General features: G+C 39.5%; 3 protein-coding genes across 7 annotated transcripts; 1 reads left to right on the top strand and 2 right to left on the bottom strand.

Moving 5' to 3' along the window:
• Window positions 1–260: 260 nt before the first annotated feature.
• Window positions 261–3,124, bottom strand: LOC117553947. The gene is made up of 2 exons (XM_034228098.1): window positions 2,680–3,124; window positions 261–2,111 (listed from the first exon to the last, which is right to left on the bottom strand). The coding sequence occupies exons 1-2, from the start codon at window positions 2,767–2,769 to the stop codon at window positions 1,572–1,574; spliced, it is 630 nt and encodes a 209-aa protein (XP_034083989.1). The 5' UTR covers window positions 2,770–3,124; the 3' UTR covers window positions 261–1,571.
• A 243-nt stretch (window positions 3,125–3,367) lies between these two features.
• On the top strand, window positions 3,368–8,710 carry cep72 (centrosomal protein 72). Of its 3 annotated transcripts, none has more exons than XM_034228088.1 (14): window positions 3,368–3,476; window positions 3,738–3,865; window positions 4,418–4,610; window positions 4,693–4,801; window positions 5,095–5,246; window positions 5,338–5,393; window positions 5,472–5,514; window positions 6,040–6,234; window positions 6,341–6,522; window positions 6,643–6,736; window positions 6,830–7,008; window positions 7,105–7,231; window positions 7,323–7,434; window positions 7,553–8,710. In XM_034228088.1, the coding sequence occupies exons 1-14, from the start codon at window positions 3,386–3,388 to the stop codon at window positions 7,611–7,613; spliced, it is 1,722 nt and encodes a 573-aa protein (XP_034083979.1). In that variant the 5' UTR covers window positions 3,368–3,385; the 3' UTR covers window positions 7,614–8,710. The 3 variants fall into 3 exon arrangements, with proteins under 3 accessions (XP_034083979.1, XP_034083978.1, XP_034083977.1); XM_034228087.1 differs by having other exon boundaries at window positions 3,380–3,476; window positions 6,148–6,234; XM_034228086.1 differs by having other exon boundaries at window positions 3,380–3,476; window positions 6,109–6,234.
• Window positions 8,286–23,705, bottom strand: LOC117553946 (tubulin polymerization-promoting protein). Of its 3 annotated transcripts, none has more exons than XM_034228097.1 (5): window positions 16,623–16,652; window positions 15,718–15,798; window positions 14,803–15,138; window positions 11,155–11,308; window positions 8,286–10,329 (listed from the first exon to the last, which is right to left on the bottom strand). In XM_034228097.1, exons 2-5 carry the CDS (start codon window positions 15,780–15,782, stop codon window positions 10,135–10,137), a joined length of 750 nt encoding a protein of 249 aa, XP_034083988.1. In that variant the 5' UTR covers window positions 15,783–15,798; window positions 16,623–16,652; the 3' UTR covers window positions 8,286–10,134. The 3 variants fall into 3 exon arrangements, with proteins under 3 accessions (XP_034083988.1, XP_034083986.1, XP_034083987.1); XM_034228095.1 differs by lacking the exon at window positions 16,623–16,652 and adding an exon at window positions 23,302–23,705 and having other exon boundaries at window positions 8,290–10,329; XM_034228096.1 differs by having other exon boundaries at window positions 8,290–10,329; window positions 16,405–16,639.
• Between the last annotated feature and the right edge of the window lie 220 nt (window positions 23,706–23,925).

Raw genomic sequence — 23,925 nt, 5'->3', positions numbered from 1 at the left:
CAGGAACACAGCCACAAATCCTTGTTGTTTACTGCAGTAAAAATGCTGAGGCAGCTGCTTACAATTCTGAAATCCTGAGAGAGAATCTGCAGTGTTCACATGGCTGCACAGAATACGGAAATGTTGCTAGGATAACAATGTGGGCACAATGTTAAACAGATGAGGTCATTTCTGCAGCCAACCATTATGTAAAATGTCTACTGATAAGTATCAAACGAGCATGGTGAGGTAAGAGCAGGACCAAGAGCTCAGACCACTGCAGATATGGAAACAGTGATACTGCAGAACAAATGGGACCCAGACTCTGAAGCAGCTAGATGTTGAAACTTTTAAAGAGATGTGTGCAGGCTTCTAACAGCCTGACAGTGAATACAGCCGGCAAGACATTCTCTAAAATGATCAAAGATTAAATTAAACCGCCCACGTGCTGGCGAATTCAAATTGAACAGCATAATTAATGTCAGGAGGGTACTCCAATATGTCTAATAAAGGTCATTGCTGCATTACAGTCATGCAGACCGTGGGCTATCAGTTTTAAATCGTTGCCGGATACTCACATGCAAATGACTTTGTTCAGTGGCATCTGGGTTTTGTTAATGCTTTGTATTTTATTCAAATAAAGTTCCTACTAAATTCAGCCAAGGTCTATGCTTAGCAGATACTGTAAACCCAACCTGGGACTTCATTGGAACTACGAATAATTGACTAAATCAGATATCTGAATGATTTCTGAAATACTTGGAAATGTAAGCTACAATACTCCGTTACCGGCATGTGGAATATTTGGCTTGAGTTTTCATTTTCAAACACAAAGCGTGATACAAAATAAATAAGCACTTGTGAAAATTCATGTTTCATATATCTCAGCCTTAATGATTGTGTTAAATAATAATTGTATTAAGTCCTTAAACATAAAATATGTGAAGCATGTTATACTTTAGTGCATGTGGCCTAAAAAAATGAAGAAAGAAATGTAAATGTTTACATTGTCTTTCTGAAAATCTTAAATGAATCATATTATCTGTAAAATAATGTCAGAATATATTTTAAAATGTTTCCAAGTGCGCAAGGTGAACTCTTTGGATTGCTTTTTCTCTCAACAGTCTTTATCTCAATGATATTTGTTTTATGATGACTAAACAAATAAAAAAGCAGCAATTCCTCCATCAGCTGTTGTGTGGCATTTTTCGAAATAATCAATAATTTAGAAAATGTATTGTATATATTGTATCATTTCATTTTCAGTCAATTTACTAATCGATGAATCCACTTCTCACTCCAACTCTACTGCAATCTTTGTATACCTTAAAATACAAGATAAAATGTATTATTATTATTAATATTAATATAATAAAAATTAATCCAGTTAAAAACATCCTGAAAAAGTTTGTTGTAATCGCAAAAATTGTGCAGCACAACTCTTTTTCAGAATTGTTCTGAAATGCTAATAAGTTATGCACATTCACTTTTGCATGGGTCAGTACCAGTTGACTTTTGTACTGTTGTGTATGTTGTCCAAGTCCATCACTATACACGGATCCTGACTCATCATACAGATATCTACAGATTTTCTAAAGGTCCATGACACATTGCTCAGTCACATCCAACAGGAACTTGCCAAGGGCCTGTGTGGAGGCCCAACAGCCCACAGACATGATGCCCTTTAAAAGCCACTTGATGAGTCCCTCAGTTGCAGCTTGAGAAATGAGTGGAGCGAAAGTGTTTGTTCTGACCCTCTGAGCCAAAAGCAATGGGAGGCTGAGGGCCACACCGCCAAAGGCCCCTAAAGCATTCCCGGCAAACAGACAGACCGTCAGACAGCAGGACAGGGAAGACAAACCGAGGCAGCGGGTCATCAGCGTGAGAGCATCGGCTGAGAGCCAGTCACACAGACCAAGCAGTAGACAGGAGCCACACAGGAGGGTATGTGCTGTGTTGTGGTCTTCACTGAGCCACAGGAAGTCGAAGGAGACCAGCGCTGGAGCCAGAACCTGGGCGGTCCACTCTGCTTCTCTCTGTAAAGACGTGAGGTATGAGCTGGAGGGCTGCACGATGCACAGTGCTGCAGAGAGTCCGAGCAGGAAGAGGCCTACTGAAGGAGCCCTGTGATCCTACAGAGAGACAAATGCACAGGCAGTGAGCCTTATGATTCTAAATGAACAAGGCATTGTGATAATACACTGAACAAGTAGGATACATTGGAATGATTCTTCAATTTTATTTAAATATGTCTCTTTTTTTACATGCCGTTTTATTAAAACTCTTATAATCGCTTCTGTATCATGTACCTTCAAAATCAATGCAGAATTGTAATATTAAACTGGATAAGGAGGACACACCTCTCTTTTTTTATAGGAAATGTGTGTATTTGAATTGTATAAGAATATTGTAATGAAGTTTCTTTTTCAATAATTTCCATGTTATGTGACCCAGTGACAATGCAGAAATGTATTACTACAGTGGACATTACAAGTAGTAGGACACATATCTTTTGAATGGATTAAAGTCCACCTTCTATTTAAAATGAGAGTAGCCTACACTGGACAATTAGGACACAAAGCAGGACATGTCGTTTGGTCAGCTACATCGATGTATGGTTTCAGCACAAAACGTTGAAGTTAGCAAATAACTTTTTACCAATTATCATCGATATTTGGCACTGCACTGAATGCCACCTACCTTAAATAGTCTGTAGGAATAGTATAATGCTGTGGCAGACAAAACGATGTTGGAAAATGATGTTATCAACTCTGTTGCACAGGACGCCATTGATCCTGACGACGACTGGCACTCCTGCAAACATCCACGATGTTGGCAACGCTACCGTTACTAACGGCAACAATACGTTGTTTCTAACGAGTGTGTGTAAAGTGAACTACTAGACTGTTGCATGAATCTGACGGTGTTTTATAGTTGGCTAAACACAGAGAACAGAGGACCAAACTTTAGACAGGAACATGTTTGTTATGACACGTGACAACTCCGGATGTGGACAGTACGCATGCTCCAATAGACGCCTTTAATGCTCCTTGTAAACTCTGATTGTACCGTTCCAGAAACATAGGTGCAGGTGCAACAATAATTGTGAATTGTGTTTGGCTTTCTATTTTAAAGCCATATGTATTAGTTGCGTAGGCATACATATTTATGAATTTATGAATTGGATATGTATTGAATATAATGTATTTGATCAGATCTATCAGTATGGCAGACAAAATATTATTTTAACGGTAGAAAAATAATAGCTAATGTTAGTATGAGTAGCAAACAATTATGATATGCAGTCTTTGCGTTTAATCAGTAAAACAGATGGTGCACTGCACATCAATGTAAAGGTCAAACTGAAAGATGCTCTCGGTTTCTTCCGACAGTACCTGAAGGCAGCATGAGTTCGAAAAGTATGGCGGCGGAGAGTTTGACAACCATAACAGAGCAATGGATACGGGAGAGATTACAATTAAAACATCCCTGTCTTGGTAAGATGATCTAATTCTAATACAAGCGCTGTATGCGAATACATACAAGCGACTATTACAGGTCAAGCCATGGCGTTGAGCTTGTGTTGTTTTAAAACTATTTTAGCTAACCGTAGTTACTTTTCCAAACCTTAGCATTGACGGCTAAGCTAACGCCAGCTAACACAGCCACTAGCAATGACTGCAATCTGCTGCAAACCACATGCACCACAAGCTACTAATTCACTGCAGTCTCATAGTACATTTTGTTCTTTTAAACAGGTGATGTCCGCTCACTGAGCCTCCCGGGGACGTATGAAGAGAAGATCAGACATCTGGGAAATGCTCTGAATAACTTTGTCCGTCTGAAGTCTCTGGACCTCTCCTGTAACGCTATCGTCTGCATTGAGGTGGGTTTAAACCATTGACTATATTTAAAAGTTTAAACTCTGGATCAAGTCTTTAAGCTGTTAATGTGTTTGTGGGTGTTGAATTAAATTCCCCTATAAGGAAAACTGACAAAGTGTACTGTCCAGTAGTTTGTATCCTTTGTTTCTTAATTTGTTAAATATGGTTATAAATGCATTGTGTTTTTAACCAGTAAATGGCATTGAGATATCCGGCCCTGGCTGCCACATTAAAATCACAACACATATGCAATATGATTTACAAAAATGTACAATAAAACAAAAACACTTTTCAACACAAGTGCCTCAACCTTATGCTTCTGTCACCACATTCTTAATGATGCTCTTACATTTATTTGTTATGAATGTTTCTAATTGTAGATGTCTTTGTAGATTATTCCATGCTCAAAATGTATACTTGAAAATGCTGATCTGATATAAGATCAAATAAGATGTACTTTCTTAATCCCAATTTGGGACATTTACAATTTATTTTTTTGTATATCTGCTCATAACTGTTAACCTCTTTTCAAAACGGTATTGTTTCCTCCCCAGGGGGTTCAACATTTGAAAGTGCTTGAGAGGCTGATCCTGTACTATAACCACATTCCTTCCCTTGAAGAGGTGAACGTGGTGTACGAGCTGCCAGCTTTGAGAGAGCTGGACCTCAGACTCAATCCTCTGACTAAAAGATACCCACAATACCGCCCTTTCCTGGTGCATGCCATGCCCAACCTACGCAAACTAGGTAAAATATAACCACCTTCCCCAGTTTGGGCTTATCTCCGGTCAGTTTTCAATGCAACTGAGTGTCCTTTCTTGCTTTCTAGACAGCTGTCCAATCAGAGACACAGAGCGCAAAGTTGCTATAATGCAGTTCTCCTCTGACCTTCTACCTCAGCAGAAGAGCTCCTCTTTAAATCAGGTTGCTGAGCAAAGGTAAACTGGCAGACAAATGCTTGGGTTTTACTTTCATTTTGACTGAATAGGTCTACCTATGATCTTGAGAAAATGGAAAACACTCAACATTTATTTTGATGTACATTTTGTTAGAAAGGGAGTGACTCAAATGTTTGATTATGAAGAAAGGCAACACATACATATCACTGTAGAGCTTTTAAAGACAAAAGTGATGGTGCAAAAACACTCACTTACAGTTGCAGTTATCCAAACAAATATCTCACCTGTTATTCTCTCGAGTTGTATCATTCTGTGTTGCTTGTGTTTCACAGAAGCAGTGATCAGAGACTGGCTTTGGTTGACCGCTTAACCAGGAGGCTCTCTCTCCTGACGGACACCGATGATATTGTGTTGAATTTTGTTGCGAGGAATCATGAAGGGCAAAGTGACACTCAGTCCCACTCGGTTCACAAGGAGGCAGAAGGTAAGAGGTCAAAGTCAACAAACACATTTTCAGTTTAAAACCAACCAAGTGACATTTTTGTAACTTCTTTTCAAACTGTTTTCTGTCTCAGAATCAAACAACGAATCCAATGATTTTACAGAACTAAGGAGTTCTACTCCAAAACAGGTGATTTTTACTTCTGGTCAAACAATTATCAGTAGTATATTTACATTGTTATATATACTGCATTTGTTTTATTTTTAGGAATGGGCTAAATCCATCCTCAGGAATTCCCCTACAAATTATGGTAAGAGTCAGTTTGTGATATAGAGCTTTTCAAGCGCCTGTTTGTGGTTGTTTAGTAGCATGGAGATTTTAACAGTTGATAACATTTGAAGTATATTTGGCACCACTTTTTCTGTTGTTGCGATTTTAATAATAAAACCAGGAGTTGTTAATCCAAAATCTACTTTTTTTTATCGTAATTATAATCTGGTATTTTGATTATAATTGGTCACCAGTTCTGGATGAACACGGGATAAAATACTTTTAAAGATAATTGTAAATTATTCTTAATATCTCATTCTCTGTGTATATTCTCAGGTGTACTACCTGTGTTTATCTCGTATTCTGTTGCTGCTATAACACCTGCATTTCCCTTCAGGGATCAATAAAGCTCCAGTTTATCTTATCTCATCATTGTCCTCTTTTTCCACTAGGTGGAGACAAAAGCCAATTCTTGTTTTTATTATTATATTACTCTTGCTTTTAATCATGAACATGAGGGTAAATTAATTTCGGTGTATTATTGTGTCATTTATAATTTGACCAGATAACACAGAGTCCAAAGTGCCCCACGTGAAAGAACCATCTCATAAAAGAAGCTCTTCCACATTTAAAGCGACTGAAAGACCGAAGGTGTCCTTTGGCCCCTATGTAGAGAAACACAGACCTGTGTCTGGAAAGCAAAAGGACTTCGCCAAGCACACCAGGCAAGCAGCAAAGGGACATTATACCCCTAATCCTGGTAAGAATAATGTCTGTACTGAATACAATCCTTTGTCAGACATTAATACACATCCACAACCCACTTTCTTGACATGTAGTTAAATGTGTTTTCACATTTCTTTCAGATCCAAGTCATCGTCATAGTTCCTCATTAGTTAATATCCGGCCTCCCAGTCCACGTGGTCCTGGTTTGAATTTGTCCGACCCCTCCAACCCCATCTTACATCCTCCAAGACTGACCTACTCTAGTTTCAATAAGACAGAAGGGGAATCCAGCCTGCAGCCGCAAGGGGAGAAGAAAAAAAGGGTGGGAAATTAATTAAGTCTACTCTTATGCGTTTTTTGTTGTTGTTCTTCCTACTTGTACAAAATATATTTAAAGTTGTTTATTTTCTCTTATAAACAAATATCTTATCTCACATCCCAGGGTGGTTATAGGAAACCTCTGGAGATGCTCCTCAACCTCGTGGACAAACACTGGACTGGAGAGCAGTCGCTGCATCATAACAACAACTTCCTGTGTGAGTTTGGACTTTGGTTTGTGGAATGTCTTATCTGATTACAGGAGCCTAAAGATAATGAATGTCTTCTCATTATTCTATTTTTGGCTCTAGCTCAGGCAGTCCAGATCCTCTCCATGATGGAAAACGATATTTCCAGTCGGGAGGCAGAGGTCAGGACCTTAAGAAGGGAAGCTGATGCACTGAGCTTTCAAGCGGCTTCACGTGAGGACGAGCACAAAAGTGAAGTCCGTAACCTCTCCGATCAGCTGGAGGAAGCTCGCAGTGCAGTTGTGAGTGGATTCAACACTAGAAGGCAATGTTGAGCTTTATGAGGCCTTGATAGTTTTGATGAATTTACTGTCATTATTTCATTTTCTCAAACACAGGCCAAACTTAACGAGCAGCTGAGGATTGTCTTGGAGGAAAATGTCGGCCTACAGAAACAGCTCATCAAGTTAGAACGACAGTATCTGAAGTCCATGATGAAAAGTTCACCAATCTCTCAGATTAAAGGTGGGTGTGTACGCCAATTGGAGAAATTAAGGAGTGCTAATTAGGCTGCTTTCTTTAGAAAAACTCACACTTTGTCGTTAAAAATCCTCAGAGGCCCAGACTGAAGTGGAGGAGCTGAGGAAAGAAATCGAGGGGTTGAAGGAGAAAGTGCATGAGTCTGAGAAAGTCAAGGATTTGTCAAATATGTTGCATGAAAGCCACCGGTAAGAAGATGAAGACATCTTGGTGTTAATACTTGTTTTTAGGTTTTCACAATGAACGATGTTCTCACTTTTACACCAGCTCTACGTGGTTAGTTTATGATTTGTTTCTGTACTGCAGGTCTCTGGTGGCTACCAACAAGTGTTTGCTAGCTGAGCTGAAGGGAAGTGGAGAACTTTAAAGAGGAATGCACAGTGGGATAGACATTTCAAAGCAAGACTTTGCTGAGCGTCATATTAGCATTACATTCACTGCACAAGAACCTGCAGCTACAGACTATTTTTTAAAGCTTTTTTGACTTCATATCCTTTTTGATATGTGTGTATTAAGTTCCAAGCCCTTTTGGAAAAAAAATGTGTTTATTATTTAAACAGAAATCTGTATAGGCTGTGTTTGCTTGATGTAAACAGTAATGGGCAAAGGCAATTCATCCAAGGAAGTTTGTGTATAAGTGTGTGACAGGGCTGTTATGTTAAATGGTTTTAAGGGGGAAAATGTTAGTGAGAAGGTCATAATGTATTTCCTGGATCAGTAGCAAGATTGTGTCTCTCTGCTTTTCCCCTTTCTCTTTTTTGTAGGTCACTTGTGTCTGCTTTGTACGCTGCAGTGGAATGAATGCATCTAGATTCCAGCTGCACTGTGACTTTATTTATATCTCTGCCTTCGGGCTGGAGAGCTACACACACACAGATGCACTTTCCTCTCACAAGCACTAATGCGAGACCTGGCAAACCAGGTTAGCATGGGGATGCTACCACATAAACTGAATGTAGCTTGTTTTTATAAGTTAATATTACAGGTTAGTAACACTGAAACAGGGAGTTTCACGTACTCCTGAAAAAAAATATAAAACTGTGTTTTGACTGACACCCTGAAACATGCTCAGCAGAGGTTCTGGGGTTGGTTTTTATTTTAATGCACTACAAATCATGAACACACATTAAGAGGTCTAAAGAACAAGAACACACTGCATGCACCAGGGCACAATAGTACATTAAAAGTTATTTGCAAAATACAAAAGACATTAAAGGTGCACAGTATTTGGCATAAAGCACAGAAAACAGATCAAGCTACTGCAGCAGACACAACTAACACAGTAATAGCTGCTAGTTTTAATGCATGATTCTTCATTAGCTGAGGCTACAGGTAGTGTGTGACCAAAACACTGTCACTATGTTGGACAAATATTCTACAAAAGTATGTCACCTGTTTGCTGTTTTCCCTTTCATCTCATATATCACATAAGGATACAACAGTAAAACCCTGCTTTTGTTTTCAGTTGATTTTGTGCCTTGGATGACAGTACCGCACATAATGGGTACTCCTAATCTTTACCAACAGACAAATATATTAACGTTGGAGTGTAGCTGACTTTGTATGTACAAGTTGATACATATTGATTTCAAAGCAATACAATATTTTATCATAATCACACAATTTCACATCACTTAGTATTTTTTAGCAGTAAAATATTGAAGTCTGTCCTCACAGCAATAAGATATGACAAACTCCTGCTCGTCTATATGCTTCTGAATCAAATGCAATATACATAAACATGCACTAAGTACAGCAATACAGAAAACAACAACATATGTAGTTGTGTCATAAATTAAGCCATGTGGCTAAAACTTTTAGAATACACAATCTTACCACAAATATATTAGAACTAATGTATAGAAATCTAATGAGGAAGTAAAATGTTAAAAATACAATCTTGTACAACTGAGCTCATGTAATGTGGTAAGAGCTTAAACTGAATTCACTCATTTCAAATTCAAAATGCATGTTGGCAAAAGAGGAAATATATTATCTTAGATTACTTTAGATTTTTTTATTGAAGTGTTATAATCAGGCATATTTAAAAAGGTTTACATGGAAGGAGTTTATATGTTTAACAAAAGTAAGAGGATATGGCAAAAGTCCAAAATGTTCAGTTAACTACTTTTTATCTAAGCAAAACATTTCTAAATTCTTAAGATATTTTCTTGGTTTGAGCTGAAGGCAAATAATACAAATAACAGTGTGAGCTTCTAAAATAAAAAAATGAACAGCAGGTTATTTTTAAGACTTAATAACAGTTGACAAGTGGGGATGGCAGACTGACAATTAACACATAGATGGAACAATTTAAGTTTTCAAAAGAATTCAACATTGATAATATCTCTGTCAAAAGTGTGCCAATTCCCATTGAAACGATGCACAACAAATACAAAATGCATTTCTTCAGCTAAATAGGGGAATAGAAAAATCTCCATTAAAAAGTGCAATGTTGTTAATTCGTTCAACTGTTGTCCCACTTTTCTTTTGTTTTTCTTGGCTTGTTGTTCACTGTGCTCAATAAATATTATAAGGCCCTATCATGACACAAATCTTTAATATTCATAGCGTAAGTTTCTCTCGTTTGTTCTCTTCAGTGTTTGGCAGTAACTTGCGATCAGACAGGAATGTACCAGCTGGTGATGACATTGTAAAAATAGATGTAAACAGTTTTCCAGTTCTCACACTTCTCAAAGAGAGGAACTCAAAAACAACTCTTCTACACGCACACAGACACACGCACACACAAAATAGATGGCTGGGGAAATCCTATATAATATGAAATCCTATTCTTTTGTGCTTTCCTTGAGTACTCTTTTAATAGAAAATTATCCTAGTAGTTGTCCAAATGTTTATTTCCTTACCCGCCCTCACATGGGTTTGCCCTAAGCAAGTTTATTCAATTTCTTTTCGTACGTTCCTCGATGTTTATACCCTGAGACGTATCCAGAAGTGTCAACCACGTCCACTCGTCCAGCCTTACCCTTCCCCCGGCCAGTGTCGTCAAAACGCTCCTTGTGTGACCCTGTGAACTTGGTTGGGTCCGTCAGACGGCTCACTGTTGGGGAAGCCACGGCCCTCTGTGAGGAAGTCAAGAAAACATTTAAGGTTATCCCAAGACTCCTGGTTTAAAAAGTCTAATATTGACCCATTTAAAGGTCTCCTATTATAACATTTTTAGGCATATATTATAGGTCTCAGATATATAAAAAACATGTCTATGAAGTGTTTTGCTCAAAATACCAAACAGATCACGCATTCTAGCCATGCCTCATACCCCTCTATTTCAACCCTGTTAGTAAATTGCTGATTCTGGGTCTGTAGCTTTAAATGTGGCTGAGCTGCTGCTGGCCAGGCCCCTTTGGAGCATGCATGAGCTCTGTGAAGTGAAAGGTTTCCACCCAGATTCTCAGCTAAATGCTGCCGTGATTAAAAGACATATTATGTTCCAAACCACATCAAGGATTATTCCTGAAACAGTATGGAGCTCAAATGCTTTTTCTCTTGCAGGCTTAGGTGAGTACCTTCTTATATCTGGCTTTTTTACACATACTCTCTCCAGTACAGCGTTAGCTCTGAGTGTTAGCAATGCTTGCTAATGTAAAAACCTGCTAAAAACAGACCATATTACTTCCAAAACACGTTGCGCATTGTTACTGATACAGCAACGTTTCTGATAGGGCCGTGGGTGTAAAGCCAGCCCACATTTTAGTAATGTCGTCATGACCGCAGCAAATCTGGTTCAGCTCTGTTGTACCCCCGCTTTTAGAGATATTGGTCAAAACTAAAAGAGAAAGGGTCGTATTTTCGGACATATTGTGAGTCTCCTGACACACCGGAGACATATATTTATGTATAAAATACATCATTTCTTTTTTGCATTATAGGGGACCTTTAAGTCTTACCGTGACTCCTGCAATGACGGGCGTCTTTCCCTCAATCAGCTTGAAGACCTCGGCCTCTGCCTCCTCTCCAGTCTTTTCTTTGTATTTCTTTCTTGCCAGCTCAGCAAGTGCAGCCCTGAACTCGTCGTATGTGATGGTGCGACAGGATTTCTTCCTGTAATAAGGGTGGAAAAGGAGCTTAAGTATGGGATAACACTTGTAAAAACTAGTTTCTAGGGACAGAAAAGTCATATTTTTATCAGCTTTTCTCCAGCCTCTCAGTAAAGTTTGAAAGCTTAAAAGTAGACAGTAGTGTACACAGAGCCATGTGTGATCACTTCAACATGGCAGATGTAAGACAGCATGGAGATGGTATCCTGCTGAGATAAACAGTGGGAAAACTTTCACTGGTTTGTTGTTGTCGCCCTGTACTCAACTGTTGTCTGAGCAACCGCACACATTTACACACACCTGTCAGCTGTATAGTGACTGTCTCTTCATATCATGGATCATATTGTCCAGTTTTACACTTCAGCTGCAGTCAGGATCCAGCACCCTGATGTTTTTCATTCCAGCTCTGGACATTTCAACCTGCTGAATCCTTGTATTCATAAATAAAATAAAATGTTGTAACTACTGAGTACTGTACCACAGATCATCATCATAAATCACTCTCCTTCAGAGTGCTCCAGTTGTTTGACTGGCCCTTTGCCGGTTTTACTTCCATGTAAAAAGTGCATAGTAACACAAACAAACAGCCATTGCCGTGGTAATAAATCACCTAAACAACAGTCCATAAAACCCGCAGTCCTGCTGGGCAACCTGCTGTCATGGCAACAAGCTACAGTAAACAGAGATGTTTAGGTTTATTATTAATTTGACTCATCTAGTGAGCGGTTTTGTTTGGGCGATCCATCAGTGTTGAACATTTGAGAGCCCCATTCTGCGCCTGTTCCATGCTGTCGATTGTCAGAGAGGGGAACTGGACTTCCAGCTGCCGCTTCTGTCCGAGCAAGATAACTGTGTCCTCTGCACATCTCCCCACACTGAGCTATTACATTCCCCCAAGCGCATACATTATTTAACTGTGTAAATAAACAGTAAATCACAATCTGATCTGGCTGTGATAAGGTAAGGAACGACAAAGGTTATAGGGCGGGTGGAGCTTTATTTTATTTCTGGTTACTGTGGTATCTGACCTGCTGTTTATTTACATAGTTCAACCATCTGCAGTTCATGATCCATATGGAACTGACACAGTAGTTGGCTGAATCTGTGTCATGCTAATACGCTCCTGCACCGCCTAGGATCATGTTCAGTGATGAGAAAATACAACGAAAGCCTAGAAAAAGAAGCCACCATAACACCATGTGTGCAGTTAATTAGTCAACACCAGATTATTTTCTCATCCATAGTTAAAGCTGTGGTGTTCTGGCTCAAAGCAGAGTAACAACACAGCAGAGACTGAATGTGGAGCAGCAGACTTCCACACCCACAACAGATACAGATTCATTCGGCCGTACTGTGATTAGCCAGTGCTAATTAGGATGTTTAATTTTTCGTGTGCAAGCAAAGAGCTTTGACACTGATTAAAGGCAAAGTGGAGATCTGCATCTGTGGCATGGCAGCCCTCCCCGGCTCAGTCATGCTTGGAGTCAGAAAAGACACGAGCCCTTCCCCCAGTCTGTACCTCTGGCTCACCACACGCTTTGTCGGAAAGTATACTGTAATATCCTCCTCGACACGGCTGTGGTTCAGAAAGCAAGCTATCTGGGACCCTCAGTAGAACCAATGACTATGTGTTAACATAGTGTGCTGTAATGTGTAAACAACATTACACAGATTCATGTATGACAGGAAACATGTTTTTTTCCCCTAAAGTGCTTGCACCATATTTTTAAGCATATTTCTAAATATTGCTGTCCAAAGGAGTGGGATCAAGCTTAAAACAAGCTTAAATCATGCTGTCATCTTTAAGTTTACTTGATATTCTTGCCAAGAAATGTTAACGACAGTAAACATTGACAACCATTGCCATGCCAACAGTAAAGGTGTTGACTGGTGTCTGACTCACCACGTGAAAAACCAGTATACTTTTTATGCTTTATAAACACATCTCAAGCTTACTGTAAAAAGGGATGGCTGAAATAATTGAGTTTGTTATTATCTTTCAACAGAGAATGTCCATTATTATTTGCTACAAATCATGAAAACATGCAGACTTCAAGAACCTGTTTTTATGGTTTAGTTTGCATTTTCTATTCTGCAGCCAAATCTTATTTAGAAAATGTTTGAACATAGGGTTGTGACAATCTGGCTTCCTCTTTGAGACAGACGTTTTTCTGTGCTTTTGACTATTTATGATACAAGCTTACAATATTTAGGCTGTTTATTTTTTTAACTAACTGGTGGTGTGTCAATTGATTTTAAAGTACAATACTTATATTATTTCTGTATTTCTTTCGATGTGATACACAACACATCTGAAATTCCTCAAATATAGCCATTTCACACATACTCTTCATAACTGTTGAAGTCAGTAAGTCCTAGTTTGATGGAAATACATTTTTAGGACTACAATTCTTGTGTTATAAAAACAGGGATAAACACTTTCTAAAAAATCACATTTAAACCATTTTGGATCACCTCATTATATAAGGTGACTAAGATTGGATAATTGTTACACACCAGCAGATTATGGAAAGTTCACTGATTCAATGTGAGATTCTCATTCCTGCAGAGTGTGTCTTCAAGCCATACTGTTTTATGCTGGTGCTGCCTAGCAGAATAATCTGTATTCATAACATTGAACCAGGAAAAAAATCAAAGCTGCTTTATGTATGAATGAACATTGCCGGACACAAAATACAAACCTGCATTGTAACAGCCATGTTCTTCCTTACATCAGCTTTATTCTGTGTCCTATGGTATGTGGGCAATAATATGACATTCACAACACTACACTTATCTCTCATAGTGCTATGACCAATAGTCCAAATATACTCTGGTAATCTTACACAGCAGAAGAAACATTTGTCTTTTTTGGTTAAATAATATTAAGGTTAAAGCGTATTATTAGACTCTACTCCAATTAAATCTGGCAGTAAAGGATGAATAAACCAGGCCTGAGGAGATACCGGATGAGCCATCCTCTTGCTCTGGCTGCTTCTAATGGACAGCCAAGCCGAGTTAATATAAGAATAGAAGACAAAACGGCCTACAAAAACGGAAATCAGTCACTACAAAATATGTGCGGTTGGAGTCCCTTGCATTTGCTAATTTGACAAACATTGTTGGCCTAATGTGTGTTGGTGCAGACACTAATAAAACAGTTGACACTTTAATTAGGTGTTATTAATAAGGTCGAAGCCTGCTTGCCAAAGACGATGCCACGGAAGAATGTATCTCAAAACAAAGACAATAGAATAAAAGCATTCCTACAGTGCAGTCCAAAGACTTCTTATGTTCTTGACAACCACAATGCAACCATGCTTGCATCACTTTAGTGACCTTTGGGCATGCTAATCTGAGTGTGTAAGCATGAAGTCATCTCTTATTAAGAATAAGAATCATGTCGTGGCTTGCCTGCAGGCTCAGATGTTGCCAGATAAATTAAAGGTTCCTTTATACAGGGAACTGTAGCTCAAATGTACAGTTTGCCTTTCTTACTTGACTTTGCTGAAGACGATGTCCACATCAGTGAGGGTGATGTTTTTGCCGTCGATCACGCCACAGTCCTTGCAGAGCTTGGACCAGTTCTTGCCGTGCAAGTCCTTGCCTGTAGCGCGAGTATCACCGTGGATGGCGAAGCGGCGAAACGACTCCTCTAAAGCGGTCACCTCCACCGGTGTGGATGAGCCCACCCCTCCGTCACTGGTCCCATTAGAGTCAGTAGAAAGCCTTTTGGACATCCGGTCTTTAGACTGTTCACTGTGTGGCCGTAAAGGGGCCGAGCCCAAGTTAGGGTGCTTGGCTGTCTGAACTTTAAAGTCATCGATGTTGTCTCTGAGGGGGGGAAATACAACATCATTCGTAAGAGGTGAACATGGCAGTTATCAGTTGAGGTGATGTAATGGAAAATGCAGCAACACTTTCCAATGACAGAATACAGATTACAAGAGGTCCTATTGGCTGAACATCAAGCAACAGCTTTTTATAATTCCCCACATAGTTACATAAAAAGCTAAGCATTTAATAAAAAGTAACAGATATCTTTTACACTAGAAAGAGAGGAAGAGGAGGAGTTTTTGGCAGAGTTACATCTGATCCAAGCCTCTTCTGCAAGACTTGCAACGGGCAAACCCTTCCACAGAAAGTGTCATTCCTTAAGGTCAAGACACAACTTGCTGTCCCCTCTTTGTTAGGTACTTCTGTGTAACAAGGCGAGATTAGAATCTTAAGAGGTGCGGTTCTGTGAATGCACAGATGTCTTGCGTGTTCTGGCAAAGAGGAGAAGGATATAAATAGATCCTTGTGGAATTCAGAAGGGTGGACAAATCAAGAACCAAGAGAGCAGATGGATATTTGTAAAACAACACACAAAATGTGAAGTGAAGACTCATAACGTGACTTCTGCACACTTACTTCTGGTCTGCCATGCTTGTGTGGGAATTTGGTTCCTTCTGTGCAGTGCTTGGAATAGCTGACATTTGTTTTCTCTTTGTGCTGTGGAAAAGATGAAAATGGAGGTGAATACGGTGAGAGGATGTGTTTGTACATACTGTACGTGAGTGGAAGGGATTTAAAGACAAAAATACATTAAAGCACTTGACACGACACAACACAAAGTACAATATCCCACTCTTGTCCTAGACACTCTTTAATCCTGGTTCAATAAATACACGATTATGTATGAAAGAATGTCCAATCCAGTCACAAACACAACTACATTGAGGGAAACCTTCTAATAATAACTCCAGCCTCAAAAGGAACAAGATAAAATGTCCTCCTCCTCATTATTAACAAATTACTTCAAGATAACATCCGTGTGTAAGTAATAGTTTGCTGGGACACATCTTTAAAGGATTATATTTGCACGTTAACAACTTCGCTTCCCTCTCTTGATTAGGATGATTTCATTCAGTCTGACTTCAGGGATTTCTCTCTCAGCACATCATCATCCTGACAGAGCAGAAGCATCTGAAGGGCTTACAAAAGTATTTATTCATTAAAGTCAAATTACTGTCATCCAAAACAGAAAAAAGTCCCTCTGCTATTTCCATTAAGAAAATGTAATCCTAAACTTGTAGCAAGTGAAGGTGCTCTTCTCACCTTTCAGCAGTTCCCATACTTAGCCCAGCATCCTTAATGCTTGTGTGTAGCAAAGTACACACAAACAAAATCTTAAAAAAACGGTGGTTTTACTGGCTACAGCTCATACAAGATGCAAGCCGTAGATAGATACAGTGTCCTGTGGAGCAAACCGTCTGCTCCAGCTAGCAAAGTTTCAAGCCAGTCCCTCAAGTCTCCAATAAAGAGCTTTCACTCACCCCAAGTATGTACAGTGAAGGGGTGTGTGTCCACGACTCTGTGACCAACAATTACAAATGTGACCTTGTTAAGTACAGTTAACACTTAAATTGGTACAAAAGTTCCAAGCTTGACACTGCATAAAGCCATTATAATCAAGATGTCGATTCTTAGGAGAAAAAAGGAGAGATTATTAATGTCTATGAATAATGGCATTCAGAGCAATAGACACTGGGACCCCATTGTCTAAAGTGGCTCCTCTGTCTGACCCAGGCCCGTTTCTATACACACACACGCATGGGGACATCGCAGAGAACCCCTATTGATGGCAGGGTTTTGTAGTCATATGTCATCGAGGACTCAGGCCAAGACAATCCAGATAGTGGTTGTTGAAGATTTTATGGTTTTTATAAGTTTACATACCACAAACTATTTCTACATACCACTACAAGTTGATCAGTTGTTAATAAAGAAAAAAATAAAATCAGTAAGTTCCACTTAATCATATGATTATACTTTTAACTACACTTAGAAAATAAATTAAAACATAAAGTAATAAATAAAAAAGTGTCACCTTTTATAACTGTGCCATACAGGCTCAATGTGAGACACCATTGTTTTGTTTGTTATTTAAAGGAACTAATAAAATCAACTACAATTACTGTATATACTAAGTAATCGTTGATTTATTTTGTATTAATCATTTACTAATTTAGTCAATAAAATGTCAACGTCCAATTCCAAAAGGTATTTCATTTAAGGTAATACAAAACATACAAGCAGCAAATTATACACTTTGAGAGGCTAGAACCAGAGAATATCTGCATGATAAACAACCTAAACTATTTTGATCCTTATAATCTGCAATCATTTTTTGTCTCAATGGACTTGTAAAATAATGTATCCTTTTTTAAAACAGTTTCACCATCAGCCGAACATCTTCTTGAACAGATTCCTGCATGTTAAGTTCTGTTTGTGGAAATGACTTCATGTCTGCTTCACTTGGGTCACAAAGATCCAATTGCCTTTGTGGATAAAACAAACAAATATTGAATTGAATTAATCTACTTGGCGCTAATTACATCACATTCACTTTAGATCATTGTATTTTCTGTTTTTAAAAAAGTAGTTCAAGTATGATTATATGTTTATGGACGGTTTCTAATTGATATTCAACAGAATTATACTGTACTAAAACATTATATTCCAATTATAACCTACAAACATGGAAACCTCAAGCAGAGTAAAATCTCCTTTGTGTTTAGATGTGATGCCCACACTGAGGTTTCATCATATTACATTTACTTTTATGTGGGATGCACATCCTTCAAATAGAGTAGCCACTTGCTGTGTGTTTTCCTTTGTGCTTCAATGACAGCAGCAAAATCGATGTGAAACAAAGGAATCTTTTCACTCTCCTCCTCCAAATTATAGTCAGTAGTTCCAAGTGTCTAAGTCCTCAGTACAACGAGCCTCCTCAAACCACATCATGTTCAATACATGAGGGAGGTCATTAACACAGTTCAGTGGCCTCAAGTACTCCTCAAACGCAGATGAAATGAAATGCAGTGCTCTGACAGAGCTTTTGTAAAGCTATTATGATAAAGTATATAGGCAGTTTGGAGAATAATTTGGTGCAGTGAAGCTCTACTTGGCAAAATTATTATACTGATACAAAAATGAACGAGACATTAAAAAACATCGTTGTAAACATTTTTTCTTCCTGTGCCCCACTTTGCCAGATACAAATGAGAAGCCATTTGGTTAAGAGCAGATCTCCAGAGACAAATCTGTGACTGGATGACAGCATGCTTACATACACTCGCCTTCTGGCAATACACTGCACAGATGAGTGCTTTAACCATAAATTGACCCATTTCGAACAGCATCTATTCATAGCAACAATACGCAGCCATGGCTAGAACATTCTATTCATTCTCCAGGAGGGAGATTATCTGGTAGACAACATGCAGACTTAAACACCAATAAACTACATTTTGAGTTTTAACTGCTAGCCCGACAGATGGTTTTTCACCTACGACATGATGACACTGTTCCCAGCATGATATGAATATGTACGAGTGTGTGAGGGCAGAGTGTGTAACTGAGGTGTTTTCCCTCGTCACGCCATCGTAGTAAGTGGACTTTCAGAGATCCCATCTGCTTTTTTATCTGGATCACTGTCCTTTCCAGGCAGCTGCTCAGGAATGTGACTGTGTCAGACAATCAAAACATAAAGCAGAGACCATCATTTCTACACTCTGGACCCCCCCCCCCCCCCCTAGTGTGCTTAAAACTGAGCTCCATCTAAAGTACACCATGTCTTCCAGCTTTTTGCTACCTATTCTGGTGACTAGAAGTCGCAAACCATGATTATTGCCCTGAAACTCAATCAACTGCAAAACTCAATGAACTGCAACAATGAGTCAATCAATTGATAAGCCGATCAACAGAAAGTAATTGCTAACTATTTAAATCATCAATGTACTTGTAAATCATATGTTAAGCAGAGATGGCAATCATTTGATGGTTCAAGCTGGTGAAATTGGATTATTATTAAAATATATATATGCTGGTGATCTGAACTGATGGTTAGACAAACGAGATTTGATGACTTCATTCTATGCTTGTAGGCAGTGTTCGATGACCTCACATAGGTCTCAAGGAAACATTGACCGATGCATGTGGGATTTAAAAAAAAAATAATTACTATGACCATTTAGGTTCCAATTCACCCAATGCCACAGTGTAGTTTATTAGGACTGCTGACTATTTTCTCAATCAATCACTTGGTCATGTTTGAATAATGTTTATTAAGAAGATGCTGTAGGATATAATCACTTTTTGTAACATTACATCATATATTTAGATTTACAAGATCACTTCAGTAATGTGTTTTTATGATTCAGATATAATTAGTGAGAACTGAAAAGGGATAAACACATTGTTGGTTTTGGTCTTTCCTTTGAGTTTGTTGATGAATCCCTGTGCTTCAACATGGTCTCAACCTTGTTTCAAGATTGCCCCATCAGACACCAATAGATACACTTAACACAAAAAGTAAGGAAGTCTATGTTTGGTAGATTATTTATTTATTGTAATCCTTCTTGGCAATACATCTTATAACGTTGGAAAGCCTGTTTATTTACCTTTCAAATGGTTCGTCATTTTTTTATGGGCGTAACCCACATACTCAGTTCTGCTGCTCATCCCACTTGTTCCTTACAAATGTGACACCATTTGAAAGGTAAATAAACAGGCTCCAAGGGTATACGATTTATTGCCAAGAAGCATTGTGACAACAAATAAATAATCTACCAAACACACATTTCCTTACTTTTTGTGTTAATTGTATAACCTCTTAACCATTTCCCAGTTTGGCCAGTCCTCCAACCTCACTCCCCCCCTGCCCAAAGACACAAAGAGAGAAGGCATGACATCAGCTTGCTGCAGCTCGACTCTGAGGTCACCACCACGCTGGCTCTGTCGGTCCTCGCCTCCCTAAACCCATTTAACTGCTCTGTGAGTCAAACATCTTGGCAAGCATTGAGCAGAAGAAAAACAAGATGTTAGCAACAAGCTACAGTGGTTATTGTTGGCAACAACAGCAGGCCAAATAGAGTTATAAGGCAGTGTAAAGACAGCCGGGGGTCCTTATGCAACCCCACATTTGTGAGGAATACATGATGCCTGAGACAGGAGAAGTGTCCAGGACATGGCTCACATGGAGAGAGAGAGGCAGCAAATTATCTCTGAGTCTAGTTTAAGATTTTGAGAAGCCAGACTGGGTTGTATAATGTCTTAATTCAACTCATTTGTAAGTCTTTGCAATGCAATGTTAGTGTCATCTGTGTTTCTGTTGCAATTTATTTGATAGCAGCCACAAATGCTAAAAGATAACGTAGTGAAAAACACCATGGCAGCTACTCCCCAATGTAAGGTCAACATGAACAAAAGATTGCCCCACGGTTTTGTGTAGTAAAGAAAATGCTGTCGGACTACAACACTTCATTTCGCCCCGAAAGCAACCCCCTTTATTTCCTAACCTGACCTGAGATTGAGTCATCACAAACAAAATAGGGTAAATTACTCTCTGAGGTTAATTGTTTGTGACAGAACTCAAAGGCTCTTAGACCAATGCAATGAAACCTAGAACAGAGAAATCTGGGACAAAGTCAGTGACTGTGTCTTCTTCTCATGCATACTTAATTCAACCTATGGGGAGCACGCAGATCCATAACAACATAAGAAGGAATGAACATATTATTTCTTTTGTAGGGGTCTTTGCATGGCCTTTACGACCATATTCACTCCTCTATGACATTCATTTGCATGGAATCAGAAGGCTAATGAAGTAAGGCCTACATTTCCATGCACAATTATGTAACCCAGCAGATTGGCATGCAAGCTGTAGCCACAGGCCAGCGTCAATCATTGCCATGGTATGCTCATGACACTCATTTTTAAATAATTATCATCCGATAAAACAGACCAGTCTCTGCCAGTCTTTTCTTTTTTTTTTTTAATCCGATGACATTATCAGTGATTTTAAACTGATTAATTACCGAAGTAACATCAACACTGTGGGCGGCGCCATTTTACCGGACGTGACGTAAACCATGCGTTTGGTTTCGAGGACACGTTGATGTTCATGTTATTTACTGTAGTTACTCTCTTCAAATATGCCTCATTGTATCGCGAAACATTGCCACAATTCTGATAGGAACAATCCACGGAATGCTCGGTTCCATCTGTTGCCAAAAGGGAAGCGTAGGAAGTACGTTCGGAGGCAGTGGCTAGCGAAATGTGGCCGGCCCGAACCGAAAGATCCACAGGCGCATGTATGCAGCGAACATTTCAAGTTTCCGGACGACTACTCTGAGAGTATGATAAAACATAACATGGGATTTATTGAACAACCATTACTTAATGGAGATGCAGTACCATCGGTCTTTCTGGTGTCGTCACCGACCAGGACACCAGTTCGGCCAGTTGAGAAATCGCCCTCTGCAAGTGTGAAGCGACGGAGGCCTCTTCACCTACCCGGATACAAACCGGAGGAACCAGGCATGGAGGGAGGTGGCAGAGACAGTGGGTGAAACTGGTAGGTTTTCGCCTGTTTGGGGAGTTTATATATATATATATTGCTCCCATAAAATCCCCGGGGGTTTTTGCTTTGTATGTCGGGGGCGGGAGATTCATGTGATTGGTTGTTGGTCGTGTTGCTTGAATAACATCCCCAAGCTTCAGACACGCCCAGCTCCAAGCTTTTTTTGGAGCTGTAGTGTGGAAGCTCCGTTAAGAATAAGGTATGTTATAGCGCATTTCCATTGCAGCGGGTAGCCCCGTTTAAACGTCCTTTATCGTCCAGGCCAGGCCACTTTTTGGTGGCCTTTCCATATAGCGTAGTACCGGCTAGTGGGTATTTTCCCCCAGTTTTTCCGGCCCCAAAAAATCGTGGTTCTAGGTACACCACGAAATCTAAAATGAAAATTGTAAATAAGCAATCTGTATGTAAAAAACCACCTGTATGTAAATTGTAAATAAGCCATCTGTATGTCAAATATATCTTATATGTCTTAAATGACATGATGAATTGGAAATGGGGGACCCTGATGTAAACAAGACGAAAGTCTTTCTCTGGTCTGCATCCCCTTAACAATTGTATGTTTTGAGCTGTACTGTACTGTACCCAATATACAAGCTGTTAATAAACTTTTCAATCAATCAATCAATCAAACCATTCATGTACAGGTCTTCCTACTCGCCTCCCGAAATCAATTGCACGAGTAAAGGGATCGTCTCCAGCAAGATCACCGTGCTGTTCATCCTCATCGTCACTGTTCCTGGATTCCTGACGGTTCTGACTACTTGGCTCGAACCTGTATGGCTGAATTCCCCCATCCAATCTCTTCATATTGCTCAAAACTTCTTCCTCGGCTGACGAGTCCGAACTCAAATACTCCGCCATGTTTTCGTGTGTTTACAAAGTGAACGCATGGATGACGTCACGACCATCACGTGACTACTGAAAATGGCCAAAATGGCAGCGGCCTGACGGAATATACAGGTTTTGATAAAAAAGAGCTATAAAATCATTATTTACCGGGGAATATCGCTGATTTCTTCAGGGTATGGTTTAAACATAATGTTTCACTAAATACTGAAGTTTTGATTAATTATCTAATGAGTGGAGCATTCCTTTAACCAATAACGGTTCTTAATGCAGAAGCCTTCACTGTGGTGTCATTGATCCCGCGTTTTAAAGATAAACAGAGAGCTCGTGTTTATGTTAGCGGACATTGCTGCAGCTCCAGCTGAAACGAGGGTGTATGAGCGAAACATGTTACATAATGTCAGATCCCCACAGAGTCCACGTGATCAATGTGTTATTGCCAGCCATAATGCATGTATGTCAAAACCAAACATGGCAATATAGCTAAATATTTGTTTAAAATCTTTAAATTCTCAATCTGAAACTCGAGGCGTAGCATTCTGCCTAAACGTCTTTACAGCTTTAAATGTCCCTTATGTTGCAAACTCAGAAGCCTACAGGAAGCAAACGTGCAGAGACATGACAACAAAACAACAAACACCTTGTCAGATCTATTTGTGTGGGCTGGCATGCAGTCATCCAATTCTTTATGTAATGAGCCAAAACAGGCAACTTTAAGAAGTGCCAAATCCGTGTTTAATCACCTGGTGTTGATGTAATCCTCCGTCAAATTCACAAAAGCATAATTGCGCGTCGCGGATTCCTGAAGTGTGTTTCTTCCCCGCCGCTGATCTCCGGTCTGCCCGACGGTGCGCTCCCCTCCGAGATGCTGAAGAGAAACCAGCCAGCTGATTGGCTGCCGCGCTCTGCTATGGGCTGTTTTCCTCTCGCCTCGGTGCTGGAGCTGTGATGGTGCCACAACGGTCAGTGGAGCCCTGATAAACAAGCCTTTTGGAGCATCTTTAGGTGATCCAAGAGGCGGTGATGGAACATGTAAACAAATGACCAGGAGTGTTTTATGTGAGGTCGTTGCAGCTTCATTAATAATCAACCAGGATGAACCCTTTCTGTGATCATGATAGTATGAGGACATGAGAGTCCAATGGTCACATACAGTAGCAATACAAGTTTTGTTTTAAATATGAGGTCACCTTGTTCCTGGCTCTTGTCCAGGGAAATGATGTCTTAATGTCCTGGTTGAACTCTTGGTGCACATATGGAAGTGACTCGAGCGACTACACTTTAAATCATGAGAAATGTTCTGCTGGAAAATGGATGCTTATCCTGCCAATACATCGGAACCTTAATCATCTGATGTCCAGTGAACT

This window comes from Gymnodraco acuticeps, unplaced genomic scaffold (genome assembly GCF_902827175.1).
Source record: "Gymnodraco acuticeps unplaced genomic scaffold, fGymAcu1.1, whole genome shotgun sequence".
Classification (NCBI taxonomy): Eukaryota; Metazoa; Chordata; class Actinopteri; order Perciformes; family Bathydraconidae; genus Gymnodraco; species Gymnodraco acuticeps.
Note: the sequence above shows the minus strand (reverse complement) of the source record. Positions and strands in the feature narration are given on the sequence as shown.